The 25726-nt window shown below is 35.5% G+C and overlaps 1 protein-coding gene across 1 annotated transcript; it reads right to left on the reverse strand.

Moving 5' to 3' along the window:
- Window positions 1-30: 30 nt before the first annotated feature.
- LOC125680564 (ubiquitin-fold modifier-conjugating enzyme 1) lies at window positions 31-25661 on the reverse strand. The gene is made up of 5 exons (XM_048920251.2): window positions 25489-25661; window positions 18584-18715; window positions 13797-13873; window positions 2833-2923; window positions 31-1882 (listed from the first exon to the last, which is right to left on the reverse strand). The coding sequence occupies exons 1-5, from the start codon at window positions 25609-25611 to the stop codon at window positions 1793-1795; spliced, it is 513 nt and encodes a 170-aa protein (XP_048776208.1). The 5' UTR covers window positions 25612-25661; the 3' UTR covers window positions 31-1792.
- Window positions 25662-25726: the final 65 nt, after the last annotated feature.

Consider the following 25726-nt stretch of genomic DNA (forward strand, 5'->3'; position numbering starts at 1 on the left):
GTGTTTATCAAAATACATTCAAGACTACCATTTCCCACTTTCAACATTTTATTGACCATAAATATTACAATAGGATTGATATCACAACAGCAGTGACGATATCTAGCTTATTAACTGCCAATGATCAAATCTTTGTGTCATCTCATTCTGTGAGGCATACAGCTACTCTTGGAGGCTAATTTGTTTGTGTAGCGGTCAGACAGGTTCCATTGCCCACCAGTGGTAGAGCATCTGGTCCAATGCATTTTTTCCTTCTGATTACATTTGTAACCGACCTGCCTGCCTCCGAGTCCTTATACCACACTTTATCTAGGGTAGGACTTTGATACTTACATGTATGTTCTTTGTGTGAGATTTACTTATGTAACCATTGCTCTGTCTGTACCAGTCGTGTAATTATGTATTCCCAGTGTTCCTTGAAGTCACACTGCAGTGACATCTCTTTTGACACCAAATGTATACATGTCCATTTAATGCCAAAATGCAGATTTTTACAAGAATTTGTATATGTGTATTATACTAGTAAGTATATAACACCCATCATATACTGAAAACCATATTCTACTAACATCACAGACTTCACAGCACAACCATGACTGATTTTAAATTAGCATTTTATTTCTTAGTATGGGTTGTAAAATAAATTATGTGTGTGTGTGTGCATATCTAATGCCCAGTCGAAAAATAATTAAAACAAATGAAGCTGTCCCGATGGGACTATTACAAAACTGGGTATAATTGAAAAACTGTCAATTCAAACTCTACATTCTTTATAATCTTTGATCTAGCCTTATTACTAAATATATGATCTGTATATTGTAAAATTATTGCTCAAACCAACATTTCATTATCTCAATTCTTTATATGTCCTTGAAGTATTCTATACCACTTTGACTGAGCATCATGACAGGCCTTCTAATCAAGACACCTTTTTTGTATTAAATTTGTGATAAAATCTGGGAAAAGACAATAATGCTATCCTTAAACAGAGTCAATGAAGCATAACATGTAGGTCAGATGCAACATCCATAAATTGTGTTGAAATAAAATTCCCAAGATGTGGCATATGAGCAAGTTTGTATTCATAAACACTGCCCTGAACCAGACTCATATCAGTAAACAATGTAGGTCATATGCTGAACCAGAGTCCTGTCAGTAAACAATAATGTAGGTCATATGCTGAACCAGAGTCATGTCAGTAAACAATGTAGGTCATGTGCTGAACCAGAGTCCTGTTAGTAAACAATAATGTAGGTCATATGCTGAACCAGTCCTGTCAGTAAATAATAATGTAGGTCATATGCTGAACCAGAGTCCTGTCAGTAAACAATAATGTAGGTCATATGCTGAACCAGAGTACTGTCAGTAAACAATAATGTAGGTCATAATCAGCATCTGGGTCAGGAGTTAGAAAAACATCCCAAGATGTGGAATTCAACTCCTGGTATGGTGAGGAGAGACTTAAATGCTGTCCTTAACTTCAACTTCGTTACAGGAGGGATAAAGATCTCTTTCAAAAACTTTTGAAATTAAATTACTTGTCACTTTTACCTAAGACAGAATATCACTTTGTTTTAGTTCCTGCCTGTGCGGAATTATCAAACTATACATTCATGCATTATAAATCAAAATTAAGTTCTTTTCTCAATAAATTTACTGACAAGGTGCATGCTTGTCACACCATTTCCCTCTCCTCTTACTCAGGCTTTAATGTTATTGCACAAGTCACTCATCCAAAAATTATCCAATGTACGTGATCTATACCAATTTGTTTAAATGGAATAGAGAATAATCATGAGTCTGCTTCAGAAATTTTTTCCTTGTATGTCACAATCCCCTTCTGTATCAAGTCTGGAATTTCCACCGCCAACCATGGACCCAACTACAAAAATAATAAAAATTAAGTTCACATAATAATGTCTCATAAAAGGGATATTGTCTAATGAATGTTCAGAATATTTTGATTTAGAACAGCATATATAATATGAATGCCTATTTCTATTGTAGATAGCAATGATATTTTGAATTAAAGATAACTAGAAAACTGACTCGGGGAAGGCCTTACAAAGAACAGACTTCAATATTATATGTACTAATGACACAGGATTCATTATTGTTTGTAAATGACAGAGAAGACATCAATAATTATGTTCTTTTCCCACATTTTCAACAGCAGCATCAACTACCTTGTTCTAAATTATCATACATGTACTTAGAGGGAAGGTGGGTTGTAACTTTAGGACCTCATAACCAAAAATTCGATTAGTATCTTCATTTGAAGATCAACTACCTTTGACAGTTTGTATAAAATATGAAGGCCTTATGTTGATAACTGTTCAAGATATCAAGTCACAATGAAAGTGATGAAAGAAAGGCAGACAGACAGACAGATGCCAATAATCGTTGATAAACAATTACTTTTCTGAAGAATATCAAAACTGAATAATAAAACTTTTCAAGAATTGTGTCATAATGATAGTTTACATCAAACTTGGATTGGACGTAATTGACCTTTGACCTCATGACCACAAAATCTATACATGGATTTCTCTAATCACCAACTACCTTTGTAAAGAGAAACAAATGAAAGGTTTATGTACAAAACTATTCAAAATATCCTGTCACAACAAAAATGCTGACAGACAGAAGGACAATGTGATTTCTGTACGGCTTTCACATTTTAATGAGGGGCACATGAAGCATTTTTGCCATGCTAGTTACATGTAGCTCTATGGATTAAGGTGTAATGTACGTATGTTGATAAATGGCCATCAGACTTGGTCAGTGTCATCAGATTATTATATCAGTACATTTACAGAGGACTCCACTTACCCCTAGAGCCATCGCATGTGCAATACCAAATTTGGGCACATTCCTTGCCCACAGGGGTTTAAAATGGTCAGTAAGGCATATCTTCCCTCCTCTGTGAATGAAATATTGCAACACTGTATATACTTAAATTAAGAGAATTTATGTATGCAATTTAAACTAAATATCATCTAAAAGGCAGAAGAAACTGTCAAATTGACAAGCACAATTTTATTAGGAAGACACTGAAAGAATCGCCTCTTCATAACTTGAAGCCCATGGGGTCAAATTATACAAGAGGCCCACAGGCCTTATCGGTCACCTGAGTACTAGTGAAAAGTATCACTACTCCCAAGAGCTATGAAATCTAGAACAAGAGGCCCATGGGCCACATCGCTCACCTGAGTCACCTTGGCCCATATCTGAAGACTTTCCATATATATTTGCATGTAAAACCTTGGTCCCTATTATGGCCCAAACTACCCTTTGCAAACTTGAATCTACACTATGTCAGAAAGCTTTCATGTAAATGTCAACTTCTTTGGCCTAATGGTTCTTTTAAAGCTTTTTTCTATATTTGTATGTAAAACTTTGACCCCCCCCCCCCCACCCCCACTTGTGGCCCCATCCTACCCCCCGGGGACCATGATTTGAACAAACTTGAATCTGCACTATGTCAGAAAGTTTTCTTGTAAATATCAGCTTTTCTGACTCAGTGGTTATTGAGAAAAAGATTTTAACTATATATTTGTATGTAAAACTTTGATCCCCCTTGTGGCCCCATCCTACCCCCGGAGCCCATGATTTGAAGAAACTTGAATCTGCACTACGTCAGAAAGTTTTCATGTAAAAATCAGCTTTTCTGGCTCAGTGGTTCTTGAGAAGAAGATTTTTCCTATATATTTGTATGTAAAACTTTGATCCCCTATTGTGGCCCCATCCAACCCCCGGAGCCCATGATTTGAACAAACTTGAATCTGCATTATGTCAGGAAGCTTTCATGTAAATCTCAGCTTTTCTGGCTTAGTGGTTCTTGAGAAGAAGATTTTTAAAGTTTTTCCCTATATATTTGTGTGTAAAACTTTGATCCCCCCCCCCCCCCCCCGGGGCCCCATCTTATCCCCAGGGACCATGATTTGAACAAACTTGAATCTGCACTATGTCAGAAAGTTTTCATGTAAACATCAGCTTTTCTGGCTTAGTGGTTCTTGAGAAGAAGATTTTTAAAGTTTTTCCCTATATATTTGTGTGCAAAACTTTGATCCCCCCTTGGGGCCCCATCTTATCCCCAGGGGCCATGATTTGAACAAATTTGAATCTGCACTATGTCAGAAAGTTTTCATGTAAAAATCAGCTTTTCTGGCTTAGTGGTTCTTGAGAAGAAGATTTTTAAAGATTTTTCCTATATATTTGTATGTAAAACTTTGATCCCCTATTGTGGCCCAATCCAACCCCAGGGACCCATGATTTGAACAAACTTGAATCTGCATTATGTCAGGAAGCTTTCAGGTAAATTTCAGCTCTTCTGGCCCAGTGGTTCTTGAGAAGAAGATTTTTAAATGACCCCACCCTATTTTTGCATTTTTGTGATTATCTCCCCTTTGAAAGGGACATGGCCCTTCATTTGAACAAACTTGAAAGCCCTTCACCCAAGGATGCTTTTGGCCAAGTTAGGTTGAAATTGGTCCAGTGGTTCTGGAGAAGAAGTCGAAAATGTGAAAAGTTTACAGACAGACGGACAGACAGACAGACGGACGCCGGACAAAATGTGATCAGAATAGCTCACTTGAACCTTCGGTTCAGGTGAGCTAAAAAACTACCTGTTCTGAATATCTAAGCTAAATTCTATAATGTTCAGCATAAAACAAGATGTGTTCTTAAAACTTCAATGCCCTCAAAAGTGCATACACTGATGAAAGGCTTTACATAATATATCATGTGCATTAACATTAAAATATATGACTAATTTAGACCCATCCCAGAGTCAAAACCCTGGGTTGTGAAATTCACCATTTTATGTTTACATTTACTCTTTAATCCTGTGATAAAATGCATTAGAGAATTTTGAATGATATTTGACTATAACTGCAAAGACCGAATCACTATAAATCTGTTAGGCATATGAACACTGTTGAGCATGTCATCTGCATCTCGGCCCACAAAAACGCTTCAAGCAGTGATTTTGTATTAATAATAGTATGGCCAGGTCTAGTACCATACAACTTACTAATAAAATTATTATTATTACCCCTTATTAGGGGGTGGTATGGTATAAGACCCCTGCTATTATTATTACAGACAAAATTACCATGCAGTTCCTGTGCTCGACCACACGTGTGCTGAATGAAAACAAAGCTTTGTTGTCCATTCCCATCTCATTCGATGCCAGATAAGTTGATCTTACTTCTAAAATGTGGTAAATATCACTGAACAAACACAAGAAATTAATCCAAGTGCAGGATTTTTCAACAATTCTTTCAGGAATTATACTTTCAATTTCTCGAAGTGACAACATGGCCGACTAGCACCTATAGTGACTATACCTACGCTGTTTAGAATTAGATAGATTTGAGCTAATTATAAACCCGATTCAGATTGTAAACTTTGTTGATAAGTTGATTTTTATGATATTTATTGAAAATCAATTCAAGAATTGGACTATCAAATTTTTTCAGCATTGCATACTCTTTTCTTTTACGTTATGACATCACATTTTTCTTTCCATAGCTGTTCCATTAATCGCTACTTACCCAAAGAATTAGGCAGGAGATTTGAGATATATAATGAAAAATGCACACATTAAAAAAGGTTTCAAAATGCAAATATAAGCAATGAATTATTATTTTATGAAAGATATATAGTCTCACAGCTTCAATGGTGTATGTAAATGAAAATTTCATAATTCACTAACGCACGTTATTCAATTTGTATACACACACTGTTGCAGTTATGAGACTACATCTTTCAACAAGAGGCCCAAGGGCCACATCGCTCACCTGAGTCACCTTGGCTCATAGTTAAAGATTTTCCCTATATATTTGTATGCAAAACTTTGATCCCCCTTGTGACCCCATCCTACCCCTAGGGGCCATGATTTTAACAAACTTGAATCTGCACTATGTCAGGAAGCTTTCTTGAGAAGAAGATTTTTTAAGTTTTTCCCTATATATTTGTGTGCAAAACTTTGATCCCCCCTTGGGGCCCCATCCTATCCTCGGGGGCCATGATTTGAACAAACTTGAATCTGCACTATGTCAGAAAGCTTTCATGTAAAAATCAGCTTTTCTGACTCAGTGGTTCTTGAGAAGATTTCTCCTATATATTTGTATGTAAAACTTTGATCCCCTATTGTGGGCCCATCCAACCCCCGGGGACAATGATTTGAACAAACTTGAATCTGCATTATGTCAGGAAGCTTTCATGTAAATCTCAGCTTTTCTGGCTCAGTGGTTCTTGACAAGAAGATTTTCCCTATATAATTGTATGCAAAACTTTGATCCCCCCTAAATGTGACCCCATCCTACCCCTGGGGGCCATGATTTGAACAAACTGAAATATGTCAGAAAGCTTTCATGTAAATATCAGCTTTTCTGGTTCAGTGGTTCTTGAGAAGAAGATTTTTATTTAAAGATTTTTCCTTCTATAGTTGTATGCAAAATTTGATCCCCCCTTGTGGCCCCATCCCACCCCCAGGGGCCATGATTTGAACAAACTTGAATCTGCACTATGTCAGGAAGCTTTCATGTAAATTTCAGCTTTTCTAGCCCAGTGGTTCTTGAGAAGATTTTTAAAGATTTTTCCGATATATTTGTATGTAAAACTTTGATCCCCTATGGTGGCCCCATCCAACCCCCGGGGGTCATGATTTTGACAAACTAAAATCTGAATTATGTCAGGAAGCTCTCTTGTAAATTTCAGGTTTTCTGGCTCAGTAGTTCTTGAGAAGAAGATTTTTCCTTTATATTTGTATGTAAAACTTTGATCCCCTATTGTGGCCCCATCCCACCCCCGGGGGCCATGATTTGAACAAACTTGAATCTGCACTATGTCAGGAAGCTTTCATGTAAATTTCAGCTTTTCTGGCCTAGTGGTTCTTGAGAAGAAGATTTTTAAATGACCCCACCCTATTTTTGCATTTTTGTGATTATCTCCTCTTTGAAAGGGACATGGCCCTTCATTTGTACAAACTTGAAAGCCCTTCACCCAAGGATGCTTTGTGACAAGTTTGGTTGAAATTGGCTCAGCGGTTCTTGAGAAGTTGAAAATGTGAAAAGTTTACGATGCCAATGACGACAGACAATGGACAAATTTTGATCAGAAAAGCTCACCTGAGCCTTTGTTCGGGTGAGCTATAAAATAATAATTCATTGCTTAATTGTACATCCTTTTCTGCTATCCTAAGTATGCATTTAGATTTTATACAGTATCAGCAAACTTAAACAAGTCCTTCACATCATTATAATTTAGGGAGAGGGCTTAATTGGCTATGCCTGCTGCCCGATCCCATTCACTTTGTGAATAAAATATAGTTTAAATAAATAATTTTGACACCACTATTCAACCAAACCCTTACCCCTAGGATCAAGGAAATTACAATTTTGGTAAAGGACTACCTACGCCTTCTAAATATCCATTTAGTTTCAAAAGCACTAAAGAAGATGTTATTTAAATGTTTTACACATAAACACTATATACTAAGTTTGCCCCACCCTGGAGTCAGAACCCTTACCCCAGGGATCATGAAATTTACAATTTTGGTAGAGGCCTTCCTCCTCTACATCGCTATGCATTTAGTTTTTCTTAAACATGTCCGGTTCAATGTTGGGCAGTTTTTGCCCTGCCCCTAGGTCCCCAGGGGTAACTGGTATTAAACTGATGATAGTAACGATCTCATCCCAAGATGGCGGAAGGAAATTCCGGAAAGACCACATTTACTTATTATATCTATTTGTATTGTTTATTTGCAAATGATATGTAGGTAAGAAATATCATATACAAGCAACAGTTACGATCAGATGTTATTTTATCTTTTATACGGCATATATGAACAGAAAATTCGTCGTTGAAAAAACAGCGAGGATGATAGTAACGAAAGTTCTTGTGTTACTATCATCATTCATTTCGTTACTATCATCCTCCCTGAAATTTACAATTTATGTTCCCCTTGTTCCAAAAATGCTTCATTTCAAATTAGAAAAGAATTCAAATGGTAGTTATCAAGAAGTTAAGTTTAATAACTGACCATTTTGGCCCCACCCTAATACCCTTGGGTTCATCAAATTTACAATTTTGGTAAAGGACTACCTGCACTTTCTAAATATCCATTTAGTTTCAATTTAGTATAAATAGCACTAAAGAAAATGTTATTTAAGTGTTTTACACATAAACACTATATACATACTAAGTTTGGCCCCACCCTGGGGTCAGAAACTCTACCCTGGGGATCATGAAATTTATGCCTCGTTCACACGGAGGCGCATTAAATTTTACTTCGCATTAAATTTGATGTGAAGTAAAATAATGCGAATGAAATTAATTCAAATTAAATAGCGTTCACACGGCGGTAATATTTAATGCAAAGTAAACTAATGCGCATTAAATTCGTATGTATCTCTATTAAAGGGTGCGCGAAATAAATTAAAGAATAGACAATGTTATTAAAAATTATTTTTATAGATATTTTAATGAATATTGTGTAGACTTTGTTCAAAACGCTATAAATACATGTAGTATACTACATGTTTACAATTTACATGCATGCTGATCTAGATCTACACATTTATAAGGAGTTTTGTCGTGTTTATTTATATGTTCCCAAGAAATTAGTTGTTATTTCCTCTGACGACCAGCATTCACTCTAGACAATATATTGCTTCTTCATGGGCCCAATTTTAAAACTTCGGAACGTCTTTTTCACCATTCCGCTGACTACTGTTGTGACGTAATTTTTAATTACTAATAGTATTATAAGTCTACTATGACGTCATATGGTATAAAAAATTAACAATGAGCGGCATATTTGTTTTAAAAAATGTAAAAAAGAATTTAATCATATTATCAATATTTTAAAACATCTTTGTCATATTTAAAAACAATTCCTTCCACATGTATTACTCAGTATGCCTATGCAGAGCACAGATTTACGTCTGACATTATCTAATGTCATGCTATTTGTACATGTTTTTAGTGATTATTGTCATTTTGATTAATTTTTCGTACAAAACTGACATTAATATATATAGCTGACCATGGGTATGATGCATGTGACCCAAATTTGCCATTACGCATGCGTGTACATTTAATGCGAATTAGCTTCGCTTGGCGTTCACACAGAGCTAATGCGAAGTAAATTTAATTCGCATTAAATCGCGACGTCAATTTTAATTCAAAGTAAACTAATGCGCATTAAAATCTCCGTGTGAACGCGGTTCAGATTTAATTCGCATTAACTTACGTTTAATGCGAATTAAATTCTTCATGTGAACGAGGCATTACAATTTTAGTAGAGACCTTCCTGCTCTACATCACTATGCATTTAGTTTTTCTTACACATGTGTGGTTCTTGAGAAGAAGATTTTTGAAAATTGGTCAATTTTGGACAGTTTTTGCCTCACCCCTAAGGCCCCAGGGGTGCAGGAGTCCTGAAATTTATAATTTATGTCCCCTTTGTCCCAATGATGCTTCATACCAAATTTGAAAAGAATTGGAATGGTAGTTATTAAGAAGAAGTTAAAAATGTTCAATTGTTAACGCATGACACTGGACGACAACAATTGCAATTACTCAGGTGACCTAAAAATATGAAAGTCAGTTCAAGAGATATTTTTAAAGATTTTCAGAATGCAAACATTTGATCCCATATTGTGGCCCCATCCTACCCCCGGGGGCCATGATTTTAACAAACCTGAATCTACTCCATGTCAGGAAGCTTTCATGTAAAGTTCCCCTTTTATAAGAGTAATAAGAACCAAGCAAAAACAATAAATCTCCAAACTTTCTTTGGAAGACTTAAACACATGTACATGTATAAGCAATATATCTTACAAGGTTTTCTTGGTTCTGGAGAAGATTTTTTAAAACCCCTCCCTATTTTTACTAAATATCTGCCATTGAAAAGTGGTACGAGTCTTCATTTGAACAAAATTTATATCTCCTTGATCCAAAAATGCTTTGTGGCAGGTTTGGTTGAAATTTGCCCAATGGTTCTTTGAAGGACATTGAAATTGTGAAAAGATTACAGTCAAAGCTCACTTTAGCCTTTGGCTGATGTGAGCTAAAAACATAAAATTATACAGTGAACATCAGATTTTATTTCATCCTATTCCTGACCCTAGAACTTACGAATGTATGTTTTATTTTTCATTTCTTTTTTTAAAAAAAAAGATGTCAATATCAAATCTACATATGTAGTGCAATTTCATAAGGTCATTACTCGATATCCATTGCATCAGAATAAGTCTCGACAATCTACCCACATCCATGACGTGAACAATCTACCCAGGTTTTCTCGGTTACACTGCTTAGTAGAATACAGTGTAACTGAGAGAAAATCTGTGGGTTCCAACGATGTTGTCTATTGGGTGTTCATTACTTTTTAATATAACTTTACTTACTGGGTGCTAATTACTTTTCAACATAACTTTACTTACTGGGTGCTAATCACATTTTTATGAACATATTTATCAATCAAATGATCTCAGACTCGACCAAATTAACACATATCTGATAAATTAAAACACAAAGAACCCCAGCTGCAGAAAATGTTGTTCAATATTGTCTATAATTTGTCTATCCTATTGTCTCTTAAGGTAGACCTATACTCGGCCTTAAATGGATTCAATCATGAAAAAATTGCCTTTATAAGATAGATATATATTCCAGTAATAGATAAACATTGAAAAATATATATGTTAACATGCTATTTTCATTGTTATTGCTTTTCAAATGTAAGTACCCCATCCACATATAATCAGCATTAATGAAAATGTATTCCTCCTTCTTATTTTTCTTAATTAATATTTTTCCAAACAAATGGGCTGTAATAAGCAACATAGACTACATACCCATTATTTAATGATATGTAATCATTTATTTTAATAAATTCAAATAACTATTTTCATAATGTACACTTTGTGAGCCCAAACATGTTAAAAGAAATACTGTTGAAAATTCCATTTGATGTCAATATTGGTCGTTTTCCCAAATTTTTATGGACTAAACCTTGAATAAATTGTTTCTAATTTACAGATTATTATCTTAGAAAAAGGATTTGCGTAAGAAAATCCTATGTTGATGTATCATTTTAAAAGCTATAAGCTCTACAACAAGTACACCCCACCCCCCAAATCTTGAATTATACATTGTACATAATCATATTTTCATACGACATGTGAAATTTGAGTATATCTACAACCTTGGATAATAATTTGAACTATGTTAAACTATAAGTATTATAAGATACATGTGGTTTGCAATTAGATTTTACATTTTATCTGAAAACAAATTCTAGAAGAGGGTATTCACAATGTGAATGTAAAACGAAAGTAACAAACTGAATTTTGATGGTTTTGCTTATATGATTAATGCATGTGTGTAATATCTTTTATCATGAAATCATTTGCATGTACATAAATTAGATATACGTACATGTACACCACTTACGCCGATCTATGTAGATGCAATCTCATCTAATCGCCTTATACAGATGCCGCTCCAATAATTTTGATTGATTGATTGATTAAATATTGTTTAACGTCCCTCTCAAGAATATTTCACTCATATGGAGACGTCACCACTGCTGGTGAAGGGCTGCAAATTTTAGGCCTATGCTCGGCGCTTGTGGCCATTGAGCAGGGAGGGATCTTTATCGTGCCACACCTGCTGCGACATGGGGCCTCGGTTTTGTTCGGTCTCATCCAAAGGACCGCCCCATTTAGTCGCCTCTTACGACAAGTAAGGGGGTACTGAGGACCTATTCTAACCCGGATCCCCACGGGATCCGCCCCATTTAAAAAGAGAGGGGCTGAGGAAAAAATGACAAATTTATGACGGTCGATGAAATAAAACAAATTATTTGCAGCCGTTCTTTGAAGCTTGCGTCAATATCTGCAACATTGGAGAAGCGAACACAACTACGATATCTGTGGTCACTGGAGCAGCGAAGTGTGAACTTTTATTTTTACACAAGCTTACCATGTATTTGTTCATGATAATTTGGATTCAACAGCTGCGTAGTTGAAAATTAGCAATTATTACACTCGAGAATTTTTTACTCATATGGAGAAGCCACCATTGTCGGTGAAGGGCACCAAAACTTAAGCCTATGCTCGACACCGACGGTCTTTGAGTAGGGATTTTTAGCAGGGAGGGATCTTTATCGTGCCACACCTGCTGTGACACGGGGTCTTAGTTTTTGCGGTCTCATCCGAAGGACCGTCCCATATAGTCGCGTCTTGCGACAAGCATGGGGTACTGAGGACCTATTTAAACCCGGATCCTCACAAAAGAAATAATATTATTATTATGATGCTGGTGGAAATACGAATTGGTTCCCCTTTCCCATCCATCTTTCCAACTTTCTGATGCCCATGTAATTCCATATGTTGAACATGGATCATTGTAAAACTTTTACATACATGAATAGTCAATGTACCTCACGGACGCCCTCATCTGCAAAAATGTTGTCTGTTCTCCAACCGATTTTTTTTTCTAAAGCTTGAATCATCTTTAGCCCTCCCCCCTTTTTTTTTAAATACAAATTTTGACCGCAGCTGATAAGAACGCCTTGGAAGGAATCAATATCAGACATTCATATCGCCATGTAAAAACCAACCGATATCTTTTAAATAACAGATTTCGGAAAACGGACGCATGGTTCCGCATTTACATTTGATTGTGACGTAGGCCGAGTATAGGTCTACTTTAAACCCTTGATCAATTTCTACAATCCTATCAATTTTTTTTTAGCACACACTGTAGTCAGTACATCCTTTACGTATACCGATGTATTATCTTTGTAGAATTAAATCGCTGTGGTGGTCTAGAGGTAGAACGTTCGCCCCACATGCTGAAGGTCAGGGTTTGAATAATCCAGATGAAACTTGGTAGTTATTTTCAATAGGATAAATATGATGCAAAACTGGTATCATGACATTACAATGATGAGGTTTTGTTGTGATTTTCAATATTTTTACATATACATGTACATGTATTTGCTATTTTCAAAGTTTTTTTTCTTGAAAACATTGAGCACAAACTTCATTTATCTTTCCGGTACACATACATGATGGGAAAAAATTAGTTGTGCTGTGCTCTATCTTTTCTGAAAAGAAAACATTCACAAACAAGTTGTGTTTCTTTTTTCTTGAGAAGAAATTTTTAAGTGACCCCACCTTATTTTTGCATTTTCATGATTATCTCCCATTTGAGGGGGTATGACAAACTTGAATTCCCTTCACCCAAGGATGCCATTTCTACCAAGTTTGATTGAGGTTGACGAAGTGGTTACAGAGAAGAATATGAAAATGTGAAAGGTTTACAGACAGACAGATGACAGGACAAAAGGTGATCAGAATAGCTCACTTGAGCTTTCAGCTCAGGTGAGCTAAAAATGAAAGTGTAAGTTGCCAACTGTCACTGCCATGATGATGATTAATGTGAAAAAAACCTGCTAGTTTATATTTATAAATGACGATGATAAATGAGAAGAAACTGCTAGTTTATACCTATATATGACAATGATAAATGAGAAGAAACTGCTAGTTTATACCTATATATGACGATGATAAATGAGAAGAAACTGCCAATTTATACCTATATATGATGATGATAAATGAGAAGAAACTACTAGTTTATACCTATATATGACGATGATAAATGTGAAGAAACTGCTAGTTTATACCTATACATGACGATGATAAATGAGAAGAAATTGCTAGTTTATACCTATACATGACGATGATAAATGAGAAGAAACTGCTAGTTTATACCTGTACATTTTTGCTGTTTTGCCATCCAGTTCTGGAAGAGCTATTTCAATAGCTGTCCCTGGATAAGTAATAGGAATCTGTGGAAAGAGCAGTACAAAACAAATTTAAAGAAATCTCATCAAATTTATATAGGAAAAGATAACAGACATGATTCTACAGAAAGGTAGAAAAAGTGAGGGGGGGGGGGGGTCTGGGGGTCCTTCCCCAGCAGGTTATCTAGGGGCAGGCAATGCATGCCATGGCTGAAAATGGATATTTTGATACATGTAATAAGAAACTTTTCAGAAAATGAATTCTGTGAACCAATTTAGAAGTTTTAAGCTTTTTAAAAATGCCAATAAGAGTAAGTAAGTACTGGTTCCCTAACCTAGTCTAGGTCCTACGCAATCTACTAACACTCGGCTAAAAGTCTAGGTCCTACACAATCTACTAACACTCGACTAAAAGTCTAGGTCCTACGCAATCTACTAACACTTGACTAAAAGTCTAGGTCCTATGCAATCTACTAACACTCGACTAAAAGTCTAGGTCCTACGCAATCTACTAACACTCGACTAAAAGTCTAGGTCCTACGCAATCTACTAACACTCGACTAAAAGTCTAGGTCCTACGCAATCTACTAACACTCGACTAAAAGTCTAGGTCCTACGCAATCTACTAACACTCGACTAAAAGTCTAAGTCCTACACAATCTACTAACACTCGACTAAAAGTCTAGGTCCTACGCAATCTACTAACACTCGACTAAAAGTCTAGGTCCTACACAATCTACTAACACTCGACTAAAAGTCTAGGTCCTACACAATCTACTAACACTCCACTAAAAGTCTAGGTCCTACACAATCTACTAACACTCCACTAAAAGTCTAGGTCCTACACAATCTACTAACACTCCACTAAAAGTCTAGGTCCTACACAATCTACTAACACTCCACTAAAAGTCTAGGTCCTACACAATCTACCAACACTCGACTAAAAGTCTAGGTCCTACACAATCTACTAACACTCGACTAAAAGTCTAGGTCCTACACAATCTACCAACACTCGACTAAAAGTCTAGGTCCTACACAATCTACTAACACTCCACTAAAAGTCTAGGTCCTACACAATCTACCAACACTCGACTAAAAGTCTAGGTCCTACGCAATCTACTAACACTCGACTAAAAGTCTAGGTCCTACGCAATCTACTAACACTCGACTAAAACTTTCTTCAAAAGCTGGACCTTGTCAATGGTCTTAATCATTACTGTCATCTCTTTGTACTACTTTTACGAACATTTTTGTAAGGCTTACTTGTTTACAATCAGTGCACATTCTGCCGATTGGGCGATATCGTAATGATTCAACCAATCAACGAAAAGAATACAATGAGGAAATACTGACCGCTATGTAAAATTCAAAGTCAAAACCAGATATTTCAGAAAGTAAGATTTGTAAATGGTGAAATTTATTGAACAAGCTAGAAATTTCCAGAAGCGGATTCATTATATTGAGAATGGATTTTTCTAGTCCGGAAAGCGGAATTCCGAAAAATCATGTCTGAGATAAATGTACATTGTATAACCAGTGCAAGTTAGTACCCATTTTCTTCCCCTCAAAACTTGAGTTTCCTAATTTTTAAATTTTCAAGTGACAGGAGGTATGCCGAGATTAAACAAGAGGCCCAAGGGCCTAGAATCGCTCTTCTGATAAATTGTACAACCCCACCATTTCTATTCTTAGCCTCTTAGTATTCTAAATCTTTAGTTAAATCCTAAGAATTCAAAAAAAGTAGGTCAATGTGACCTACTTTTTGGTTTACACATTTTGAGAACCCAAGAAATATCAACTGACAAAGTTTGATGATTTTAAGCCAATTAGTATCTGAATATTGAAATATAGCTGTCAAATTCCAATCGTAGGTCATGGTGACCTACTTTTTGGTCAGCAAACTCCGAACATGCAAGACCCATCAACTGACAAAGTTTGATGACTGTAGGTCAAATAGTGTCTGAATTATATAAATATAGCCGTCCAATTCCAAAAGTAGGTCAAGGTGACCTACTTTTTGGTCGACACCCTTTGAACATGCAAGACGCATCAACTGACAAAGTTTGATGACTGTAGGTCAAATAGTATCTGATATAAATAAATATAGCCGTCCAATTCCAAAAGTAGGTCAAGGTGACCTACTTTTTGGTCGAAACCTTTCGAACATGCAAGACCCATCAACTGACAAAGTTTGATGACTGTAGGTCAAATAGTAACGGAAATATATAAATATAGCCGTCAAATTCCAAAAGTAGGTCACGGTGACCTACTTTTTGGTCGACACAAACCAAAGACTGAAGACGCATCAACTGACAAAGTTTGATGATCCTAGGTTTTACAGTGCCCAAAATATGCATCTAAAATTGAAAATGTGAAATTTGAATATCTGCAAAATTCAAAAAGTAGGTCACTGTGACCTACTTTTTTATAAATATGTTTCAAGGCCTCAAGATGCATCAACTTACAAGATTTGATGATTCTAAACCTCTCGGTATTTGAAATAACAACTTAAAACATATCTATAAATGATAAGCCATAAAATTCAGAAAGTAGGTCACGGTGACCTATTTTTCAGTTGACGCATTTCAAGGTCCCATGATCCACCAACTGACAAGTTTTGATGATCATAGGCTTCAAAGTGTCCAAGATATGCATCAAAATTAATTTTAAAATAAATACCTGCAAAATTCAAAAAGTAGGTCACCGTGACCTACTATTGAGACAACTTGACACAAGGTCCTAAGATGCATCAACTGTCAAAATTTGATGATCCTAGTCCTTATAATGACTAAAATATCAAAGATTTAAGGAAATATAAATTTAGGTCAACTTTGAAGTGACCTTGAGACCACACCCTTTGCCCCAGGGTAATGCCTTGAACAATTTTTAATCTATAACATATCCTCATCCTTATGTGTAAGTTTGGTGATAATCTGCCCAGTGGTTCTTGAGAAGAAGATTTTTTAGCAACCACTACTTTTGTTTGTATTTTCCTGATTATCTCCCCTTGTTAAAGGGTCACATCCCTCTATTTACTATGTATGAAAGCCCTTGGGCCAATGATACCCTGTAACAAATTTGAAAAAAATTGGCCAAGGGGTTCTTGAGTTATAGCCCTTTTTCTAAAATGTTTACGCACACCGCACAAATGGCCATAGCATTAGCTCTTTGAGCCTTCGGCTCAGAAGAGCTAAAAAAAACCAAATGTCTCCCCTGTGAGCTCCCCAAATTGGAAGTGCATCAAATGAAACCTCCCTCCCTTAATGTACTGCATGCTATGGAGGAGAAAGCACAGACAGGAACATAGACATTATGAACTCTGACAAGCCATTTCACAGCTAGGCCTCAAAATAACAACTAAAATGGTCAAAATTTCGACTTAGAACTGTGTCTAGCGACCATGAACGAACTTTTGAAGTATGAGCTAATACTTGTACAAAGTCAGAATCGTGAGAGAGTTTGACGAAAGCATTCAGTTATAACATCTTATTCTGTTTACATTAATTTTAAGCGCTTAAAGGGAAAGGCAACCCTATACACATTGCTGCTTTTATGAATAAAGAAATATTTACTGATATCATAAATGACAGTTTTTGACAACAAAAATCCTTGCTTAACAATTAAATCAAATTAATATTAATCTATCATATATTTTAAATTACCCACCGCTAAGAGAGCGGCCATTGAAGTTTAATTTATGACGTCACAGTCGGTTCCAGTTTATTTCATCAGCAGCACTGTAAATATGACAAGTCACAAACAGTTAAGTTTGGAGCCGTATAAATTTAAGCCCGTTCTTTTGCAAGAAGAAATTAAGTAAAAGACGTTCAGTCGAGTTGCAGACTAGGCAGACAGTACACATTTCTTCATACAAATGCCTCGAACCTCAGCTTGCCATTGCGCAAATGATGGATCCACAATTTACATAGTTTTTTCTTTTCAGATGATTTGGTTAGGTCAGGAATTTCTAGAAAAAAACTTTTTTCACATCTCCCTTTTGCATTAGTGTAATTAACTGCTTGACAGGAAGGCATCAACTTATTTATTCGTAAAATCTACTACATGCACATCTTGGTCTTAAAATGTCATCAAAACCGGAACAGATGGTTTGACTCCAAAATCATTGATTTTTGTGGTCTTCAATACAAAAGAGTTCCACATGGTGAAACGCAGATCTCAGAGTTCAAATTTGCCAGAGTCTTTTATTCATATGTGTTGAAATAATTTTTTTGAAAATAATTTTTTTATCCAAATCTGCATATTTTCTGCCTTTTTGGCATATATACTTATTATATATCATCATGTCTTTTATGATTTTAATCAATTCGTACCAATTTGAGAAACTATTCAAGGGTGTAGTGAGCCACTGCGTTTTGTCATATTTGGCTAAATCAAAGGTCAGTGACGGGTCACAATGACTTAACATTGAAGTGCGACCTATCTTCTACCCAAAATACATCAGCTGACAAAGTTGGATGGTAGAGCCGAACTGGTCGGGCCCGCCAAGACAGCCGGCCCGATCGGGCTCTCGACGGTCGTCATCGGCCGACGTAGAACCATGCCAGACAGGAAAAAGCTAACAGACAAGATGGACTGACACAAACGCCAAACCAAAATATGTCCCATCTTTGGTAGACAGGTGTATAAAAAGGTACCAAAATCTGAATGTTGGTATTTTTATGTTAAATTGTACTTAATGCATTTCAACATGAACCCCAAAAGAAAATAAAAGATTTATGAAATATCAGTACTTACATCAAACTCTACATCAAACTCATACTTCAGGAGTTCATGGATATACCAACACTTGCCAAACCAACGAGTGCCCTCTTTATTGGACTCTAAGCGGAACCAATCATTGTCTGACTCTTTGTTATTCTGCACATACTGTGAAAAGAAAGCAAATTTTAACCTATATTATCTCAGCATATATGGAGTGCTTTTTTATTTCTTTGATGCTTTGCATATACTGCAAAATAGAGCACTGATAACTGTGTGCATGGTATGCCCATATATTATCTATGTAGACACTTTGAGGGGTAATATGGAAATATATGGGGTCCTTGAAAAAAATCATATTATGCCGAGCCCAATATGTTTTTCTTTCAAGGACCCCATATATTACCGTATTATCCTTCTAAAATTCAACATTTTTTCTGTTGATGATTTTATTTATACATTAATTAAAGGCATGTATATATTATTAATAACATTATTCATTTTTTATGCTTTATTAAAGAGACACTGCAGCTCATTTTGTGCAAAAATCATAAAATGACAATTTTCCTAGAGCTTTCTAAAATTTTGTTGCATAGTTGAAATGTATAAACTTTGTGAAAATAACACATAAATTCTACTGTTTAAAATTCTCCCTTAAATGCAGAAATTAATACTTTTTCACAGCCCTGTAAAAAACACATTGAGACTCCTCCTTTCCGTGTGCAGACGCACGTGCACAGATGGTAAACAGTGCAGCATGTCATCCAGTGGGAGAAAACGTATAGTGGATAGACCCACAATTTTGACAAATTATCCAAAAAAGGGGTTAAAACAGAATGAGATACAACTCATACCGATAAGGATAAAATTTACGTGGAGATCAGTAACCAAGAGCTAGGAAACACACATACAGGGCTTTAAAAGCTAGTGCTCAGTTTCTATCTGAACACGTCAAATGTTAGTTTACATTACATTGTTTGGGTAAATAGGGACATGCATGGAAGCATTAGAATAATGATTTATTATTTCACTTATCACAGCCATTTTGACCAGTGCTACTAACTACCCAAATTAATAAACACCTGTGCTAATTTAATTTAAACAGTATTTTATTATGATAATTCATAATAGGATTGGATACCTGTGTTAATGTGGTATGGATAAAAATATACATAATAAGATATATATTCATAAAGACTTGTTTTAGCATAATTTATGTACTCTAGAAATTAATATTGATAAAAATTAGCATTTTGAGCCTCTAAATCATTTTGGGTCCTTTCATCCCTTTTGGGAAATAAGTTGTAATGGTCAAAATGGCTGTGTAATTAAGTGAAAGTCCAGACGGTTTTACAATTTTAAATCAAATGGAGCTATTGCGTAATTCAGTTTATGAATACCGGATATCAAAACTAGACAATTTTGGAACTCTTCAGAAAAAGAAGTTAAGAAAATTATTCATCACTTGGGCAACTCTTGTATACAAACTAGTGATACAAAATATCTGCCTGTGTTTAAAAATTATTTTTTAGAATGTTGCAAGTGAATGCCCTAGTACCAAAACATGACTTATTAGATTAAATTTCTGATGTTTGGTAGCGGATCTCGATAAAAGAAAAAGAATATTTCCTGAATTGTATGCAGATAGACTTTATATGTGGAAGAGTATTTACTTTATGAGATTTTCTCAAGTCATTAAAACAAACAACCGCTAGGAAATGATATAATTAATCAAAATTTATACATTGATCTCTAGACACGTACATCATGCAGCAACATGTAGCCTTCCTCCCTCACACACGCACTTCTTGGCCCCCTCCCCCCATTTTCTTGACATCGCGGTAAATTATCATATACAGCATTTGTTATTAGTACATGTACATGCAAAAATCGGTTTATTAGCTGGTCACTTGATATAGTAGCAGTGAATGCAAGGTTAGATCTAAGTGAAGTGAAGGATACCCCCCCCCCCTCCCCGTTTACTTAAATTACGGGTTTGGGTAGAACTGCTTTTTTGCTAATCAAGATTTTTCATAAGAATATAATGGCACTTTTTTTCTCCGTTTGTTCCCCATCCCTAAACTTTCAAAAACAACGCTAAAATATGCCTGAACTCAATATATCTGATAGTAAGTAAGTAACATGTGCTTGTTTACTGATAAAGTTGCCCAAGTTAACGCAGAAAACATGATTTCGTTACACTGAATATTAAAACCAGGACAGAATCGGAGATGAAATAATGGTTCCAATATTCCGTATTGGGGTAAGAAATTCATTTTCAAAATGATAACTTATGCTGCACATTCTGTGTAATAGCTTGTTGCAATGCACAAACATTCTGTTTAGTCATATAAGGATTATAGGGGGGAAAAATTGCAATTGATAGGGCAAATATAGGGATTTTTACAGTAAATTTATAGGAATAAATAGGGTTTTTATTAAAGAATTTGTATAAAAGTTTATTGTTTCTGCATAAAAATCTAGCAAGCATAGTATCTTACTGAAGAAGAAATAATATTAAACATAAACAAAGACAAAATCCTTTCAGATGTGGACAGTTTTCCATCCAATAGACAGTTCTTATACAATCATCATAGTTATTCTCTTCATAACAATCTAATTAAATATCAATCTAGCATCAGCTCCTGGATTTCTTTTGATTTTTTGTTGTTGTCATTTTTGAAAATAGGACGGTCATTTTTATTTTTTGGGATATATAGGGCTTTATAGGGATTTTAATGACTTATAGCCTATAGGGGAAATATAGGAACCTTCAAGTTTATAGGAAAATATAAGAATAAATAGGGACTTCACACCCTGTGTATAGTGCCAGGGCCAAGCTAATTAAAGGTCAACCAAAAAATATTAGGCATTTTTCCTAATTCATTTCTGCACATTTTGGGAAGTATATGGAATTTCAGGATCAACTTTGATATTGATGTAGATCAATTATGAATATATTAGAACTCAGAGCAGAATTTTAAACCATTTGGTTTATTGTTTTTACATCAGCAAACTTGGGTACCCTATATTTAGAGTTCTGTACCTTTACTATTTAATAGTAAAATTTGAACCCAAGCAATACAATTGTCTGTGGCTACGTCCATAAAAACGGTCATGCTGTAAGTCATATTGTTATCCTGAATTCTAAGTAAATAATACATTGCACAAGTTTCCCTCTAGACAAACATTAAATGATGAAAATGTGATAAATCACAGTACAATGGTATAAGACTTTCGTACCGCAATACTGTACAATGTTTTAGTGTATTTCAGTGAACAGATATCTAATCTCGGCAGAAATTATAGTATATCTTTACAACCCTAGAACTAGACAGAATGTTCTATCATTAAAATGATAATGTCCTACGGACCCAGTGGTGAGGGCCTGTACCGAGACACAGTTAGATTATAATAAATATTTTTTACCCCCAAAATCATCACCTAAAGGGTTACCATAAACCCAAAAGAAAGATGAAGTTCCCATTTTGCAATCAGACTCAATGTTCATTTCTAGAAGTATATAAGAATAAAGGCAGAGAACCAGTCTTTAAAGGGAAAGGCAACCCTAACCACATTGTTGCTTTTATGCATAAAGTATTATTTACGGATATCGTAAATGACAGTCTTTAACAAGAACAATCCTTGCTTAACGATTAAATCAATATTACTCTATCATAATATATTTTAAATTAACCGCCGCTAACAGAGTGGCCATTGAAGTTTAATTTATGATGTCAAACCGACGGTTCCAGTTTATTTCATTAGCAGCACTATATATACAGGTTGGGAACACTTCTCCTATAGGGAGATCTTCTCGCTTAAATGTGATTATCCCTCTTTAGCGAGAAAATAAACATTACCATAAAAGCAGGTGTTTTGGTGTCTTTATTGAAAATAATGGCAAATTCCGTGCAATGCTGAATAAGTATGACACACACTTAACATGACACAAATCGTCTCTATAAAATTGACAACAGTCAAGAAATTTCATATCAAAGTTGCTGCATGAAAGGGAAGGGGTCTGAAATCCAATACACATCATGTTTTTGTTTTGATTTATATATATATATATATATACATTCTAGCACTTTTTCTTCTTTTCACATGAAACACGATGAGATTACTCCATGGGTGTTTTTCCTCAGTTGTACGGGATATATTTACTCTCGCTAGAGAGGGATAATCGCGTTTTTGCGAGAATATCTTGCTGTAGGGGAAGGGTTCCCAACTTGATACTACATAGATCAAAATCAATTGTTTTAAATTAATTTAATCCCCCCCCCCCAACAAAACTTTTCGACTCCCAGAATTCAGCCAGAGTCATATGACCCTTGCAACTCAGAAAATTCAAAAACACAGACTACCTTAGAACCAACCCTCCAACTCAGCATGGGACAGGGTAATCTCTGTGGAAATGAGGGGTTATTTATATTTCTGTCCAAGCCTTCATAAAGTTTTCATATAGATTTCTGTGCGATTTACTAAAAGTAAGACATTTCAACCCCCTTGGGTCTTTAGATGTTTTACAAAATCAGATGACGCATGCGCTAATTAAGTCACTGTTTATCATGGAGGCGTATTCAGTCTATGCGAAAGACATCGGACCGTCGGACCTGACCAATGTGCAGTGCCTCAGGTCCGATGCATCATTTTTTACACCGGACCGGAATGTCCGATGTCTCAGTGTCCAGTTTTGAGCTTTACTATTTTGATGCAGAGTCATTTAAATGTTTGTTTATAAGTAAAAAAAAATAGCACACAAATCCAAATACGTAAATGAATGTGATTAAAACCGCATGGACTGTCTAAAGTATTATATAGGAGGGATCCCTGGTATAGTATTACTAATATAATAAATAAGATTCCCTTGGTTTTGCATTTTCACGTGTTTTACTTCTTTACATTAGGTTTTTCAGTCTGACAAAATTTGGTTCGGTCCGGTGTGTTCATTGATTACACAGGACCGAATGTCCTGTGTGGTTCAAAAAACTTTCGCATAGACTGCGTATTTGACCGCGAAAGGATGTATTGTTCGAATTAACGACAATTATCGTTGCTTTTGTGTGGAAACATTTTTGCTAACCAAGGGTTTATGATCCGCTCTGCTTCTCTGCAACCCTTGGCTGCGTTAGCACGATTTTCGTAGCTTTTAGTGGCGTCCTCTAGCGGATGGAGAAAACAAACTGTTTGGTTTACATCATGTTCAACCAATGAAAATGCATTTTTCAACTGCACTTTGTGTGTTGTTAAAATAAAAAGGCTGCAACCAGTGAGTTACACTGTTTTATATGTAAATCATTTAAAATCAATAAACTTTTTTTCATAGGCAAAGCCTCATTGCACAGTCTACATACCACCATGTTGTATGGAGACTATGAAAATCTGATTAAATGGAAGCATTTTGAAGACAATATCTAATTGTTTACACATTCCTTCATCTTGCATGTGTTTTGATGTAACATACTCTCTGCAGGGGACTTGGCCTGCATCCAATCATATGCAGGAAATTGTTGTTACGAAAATCTTGCTAACATAGCCAAGGGTTGTAGAGAAGAAAAACGGAGCAGATCATAAACCCTTGACTAGTAAAGATGGTGTGAAAATGAATGGTTTCAATTATATTCCCTTGCGGAAAAATCATTCCTGGATTGATTTATGTAAGTTTTCAAACGATTCACGTCAAATGTAAGCTGAGATAAATTAAAACCGAAGCGCAACTGATTCCCACAAACTTTATGAAGACTTGGACAGAAGGGGGGAGGTGGAAAGACCGAATATCAGAGTATGCAAATACGTTGGACCGTCGGACATTTCCGGTCAAAAATGGATTGGTCCGGTTAAAGTTTGTATACTTCCTGACCAAATGTCCGGTATTGTATTTTTGTTTTGTATATAGTATTTCCGGTATTAAATATATTAAACTATTTCAGTTTTTTCCAAATAAACGTGAATACGCAAGGTAAATCAGGGTAGATATATAAATTTCAGTCGATCAACAATTTTCAGTCTTCAAAATTAAGCAGTAGGCCCGTCGATAACTGTGTTTAGTAAAATCGGGATCAGGCTACCAAATATTATTGACGCACATGCCCTGTAAGCCAGTTATATATTTCTGGCGGGGATTATGATCCCCTACTAAAATATAAAGAATGTGCAATTCCTGGTAGGAAATAAGTGAAACAACCTGTTCTTACAGAGAAAGTTGACGCTAAGAAGTGTGAGGAAACAAAGCGACAAAGAAAATGTTAGCGTGCTTGGCAGGAGAACCGGCTCTGATTTGAATACAATGATGATCTCGTATATAGCATCTGGTGCAGAAAGGAAAACACTGCAAATTGTAAGTTCGTGTCTGGCTCTGATAATTATAGAATTGATTCTGTAAAAGGACACGAAAATAATAAATGGTGTAAACACTTTGCGCCAAAGTAACAACTACACGTGACTGTCTCAGACGTTCAGAATATGTGACTGAGCTAGTGATTAACCCTTGTCTTTACCTTTATTAGGATAAGAGTGATTATGAAGAACTAGAAGAATCAGGATTGGAAGATTCTGAATATACTGACTGTGAAATGACAGAATTAGAAGTTGAAAGAGAACTGAACTTGTTTTGTTATACTCATTAAAAAGTTTTAAACTTGAAATTTTGAATCATGTTGAATCATTCCTACACAACATTTGGGCTAGTAAAATCTTATTTGGGCTTAAGCGCAAAGATAAGAAAATTTGGTCTGGTAAAATTATTTTTAGTCTGGTAAAGCTAGATTGTTTACCAGACCGAATGTCTGATAAAATTAAAAATCATTCGCATACACTGGAATATTAATCCCCTCGTTTCGACGGAAATTAGGGATGGGGAAAACATATTGAAGTTATTCACATATGTCATATGGACCATTTGTAAATCATATGAAAACAATTATGTCGGTGTAAATCACCTTAATCAGACTCTGGTATTCTTCTTTTAATCTTGTCACCCACAATTCCCCATCCCTTGGTCCAGCTTTTGTCTTTAACAAGGGAATTTGGGCAAGAGTTCGTTTCGTGGCTTCGTCTACCATGATTTCATCAATGTTTGCAACATGGTATGATCGGTTGTGAATTTTTCTATAAAGATTAAGCGTTTTAGGGATAAAGCTTTGAATTGACTAATATCCAAATGTCAAACGGTATCAA

The sequence above is a fragment of the Ostrea edulis genome, chromosome 2 (assembly GCF_947568905.1).
Source record: "Ostrea edulis chromosome 2, xbOstEdul1.1, whole genome shotgun sequence".
NCBI classification, from domain to species: Eukaryota; Metazoa; Mollusca; class Bivalvia; order Ostreida; family Ostreidae; genus Ostrea; species Ostrea edulis.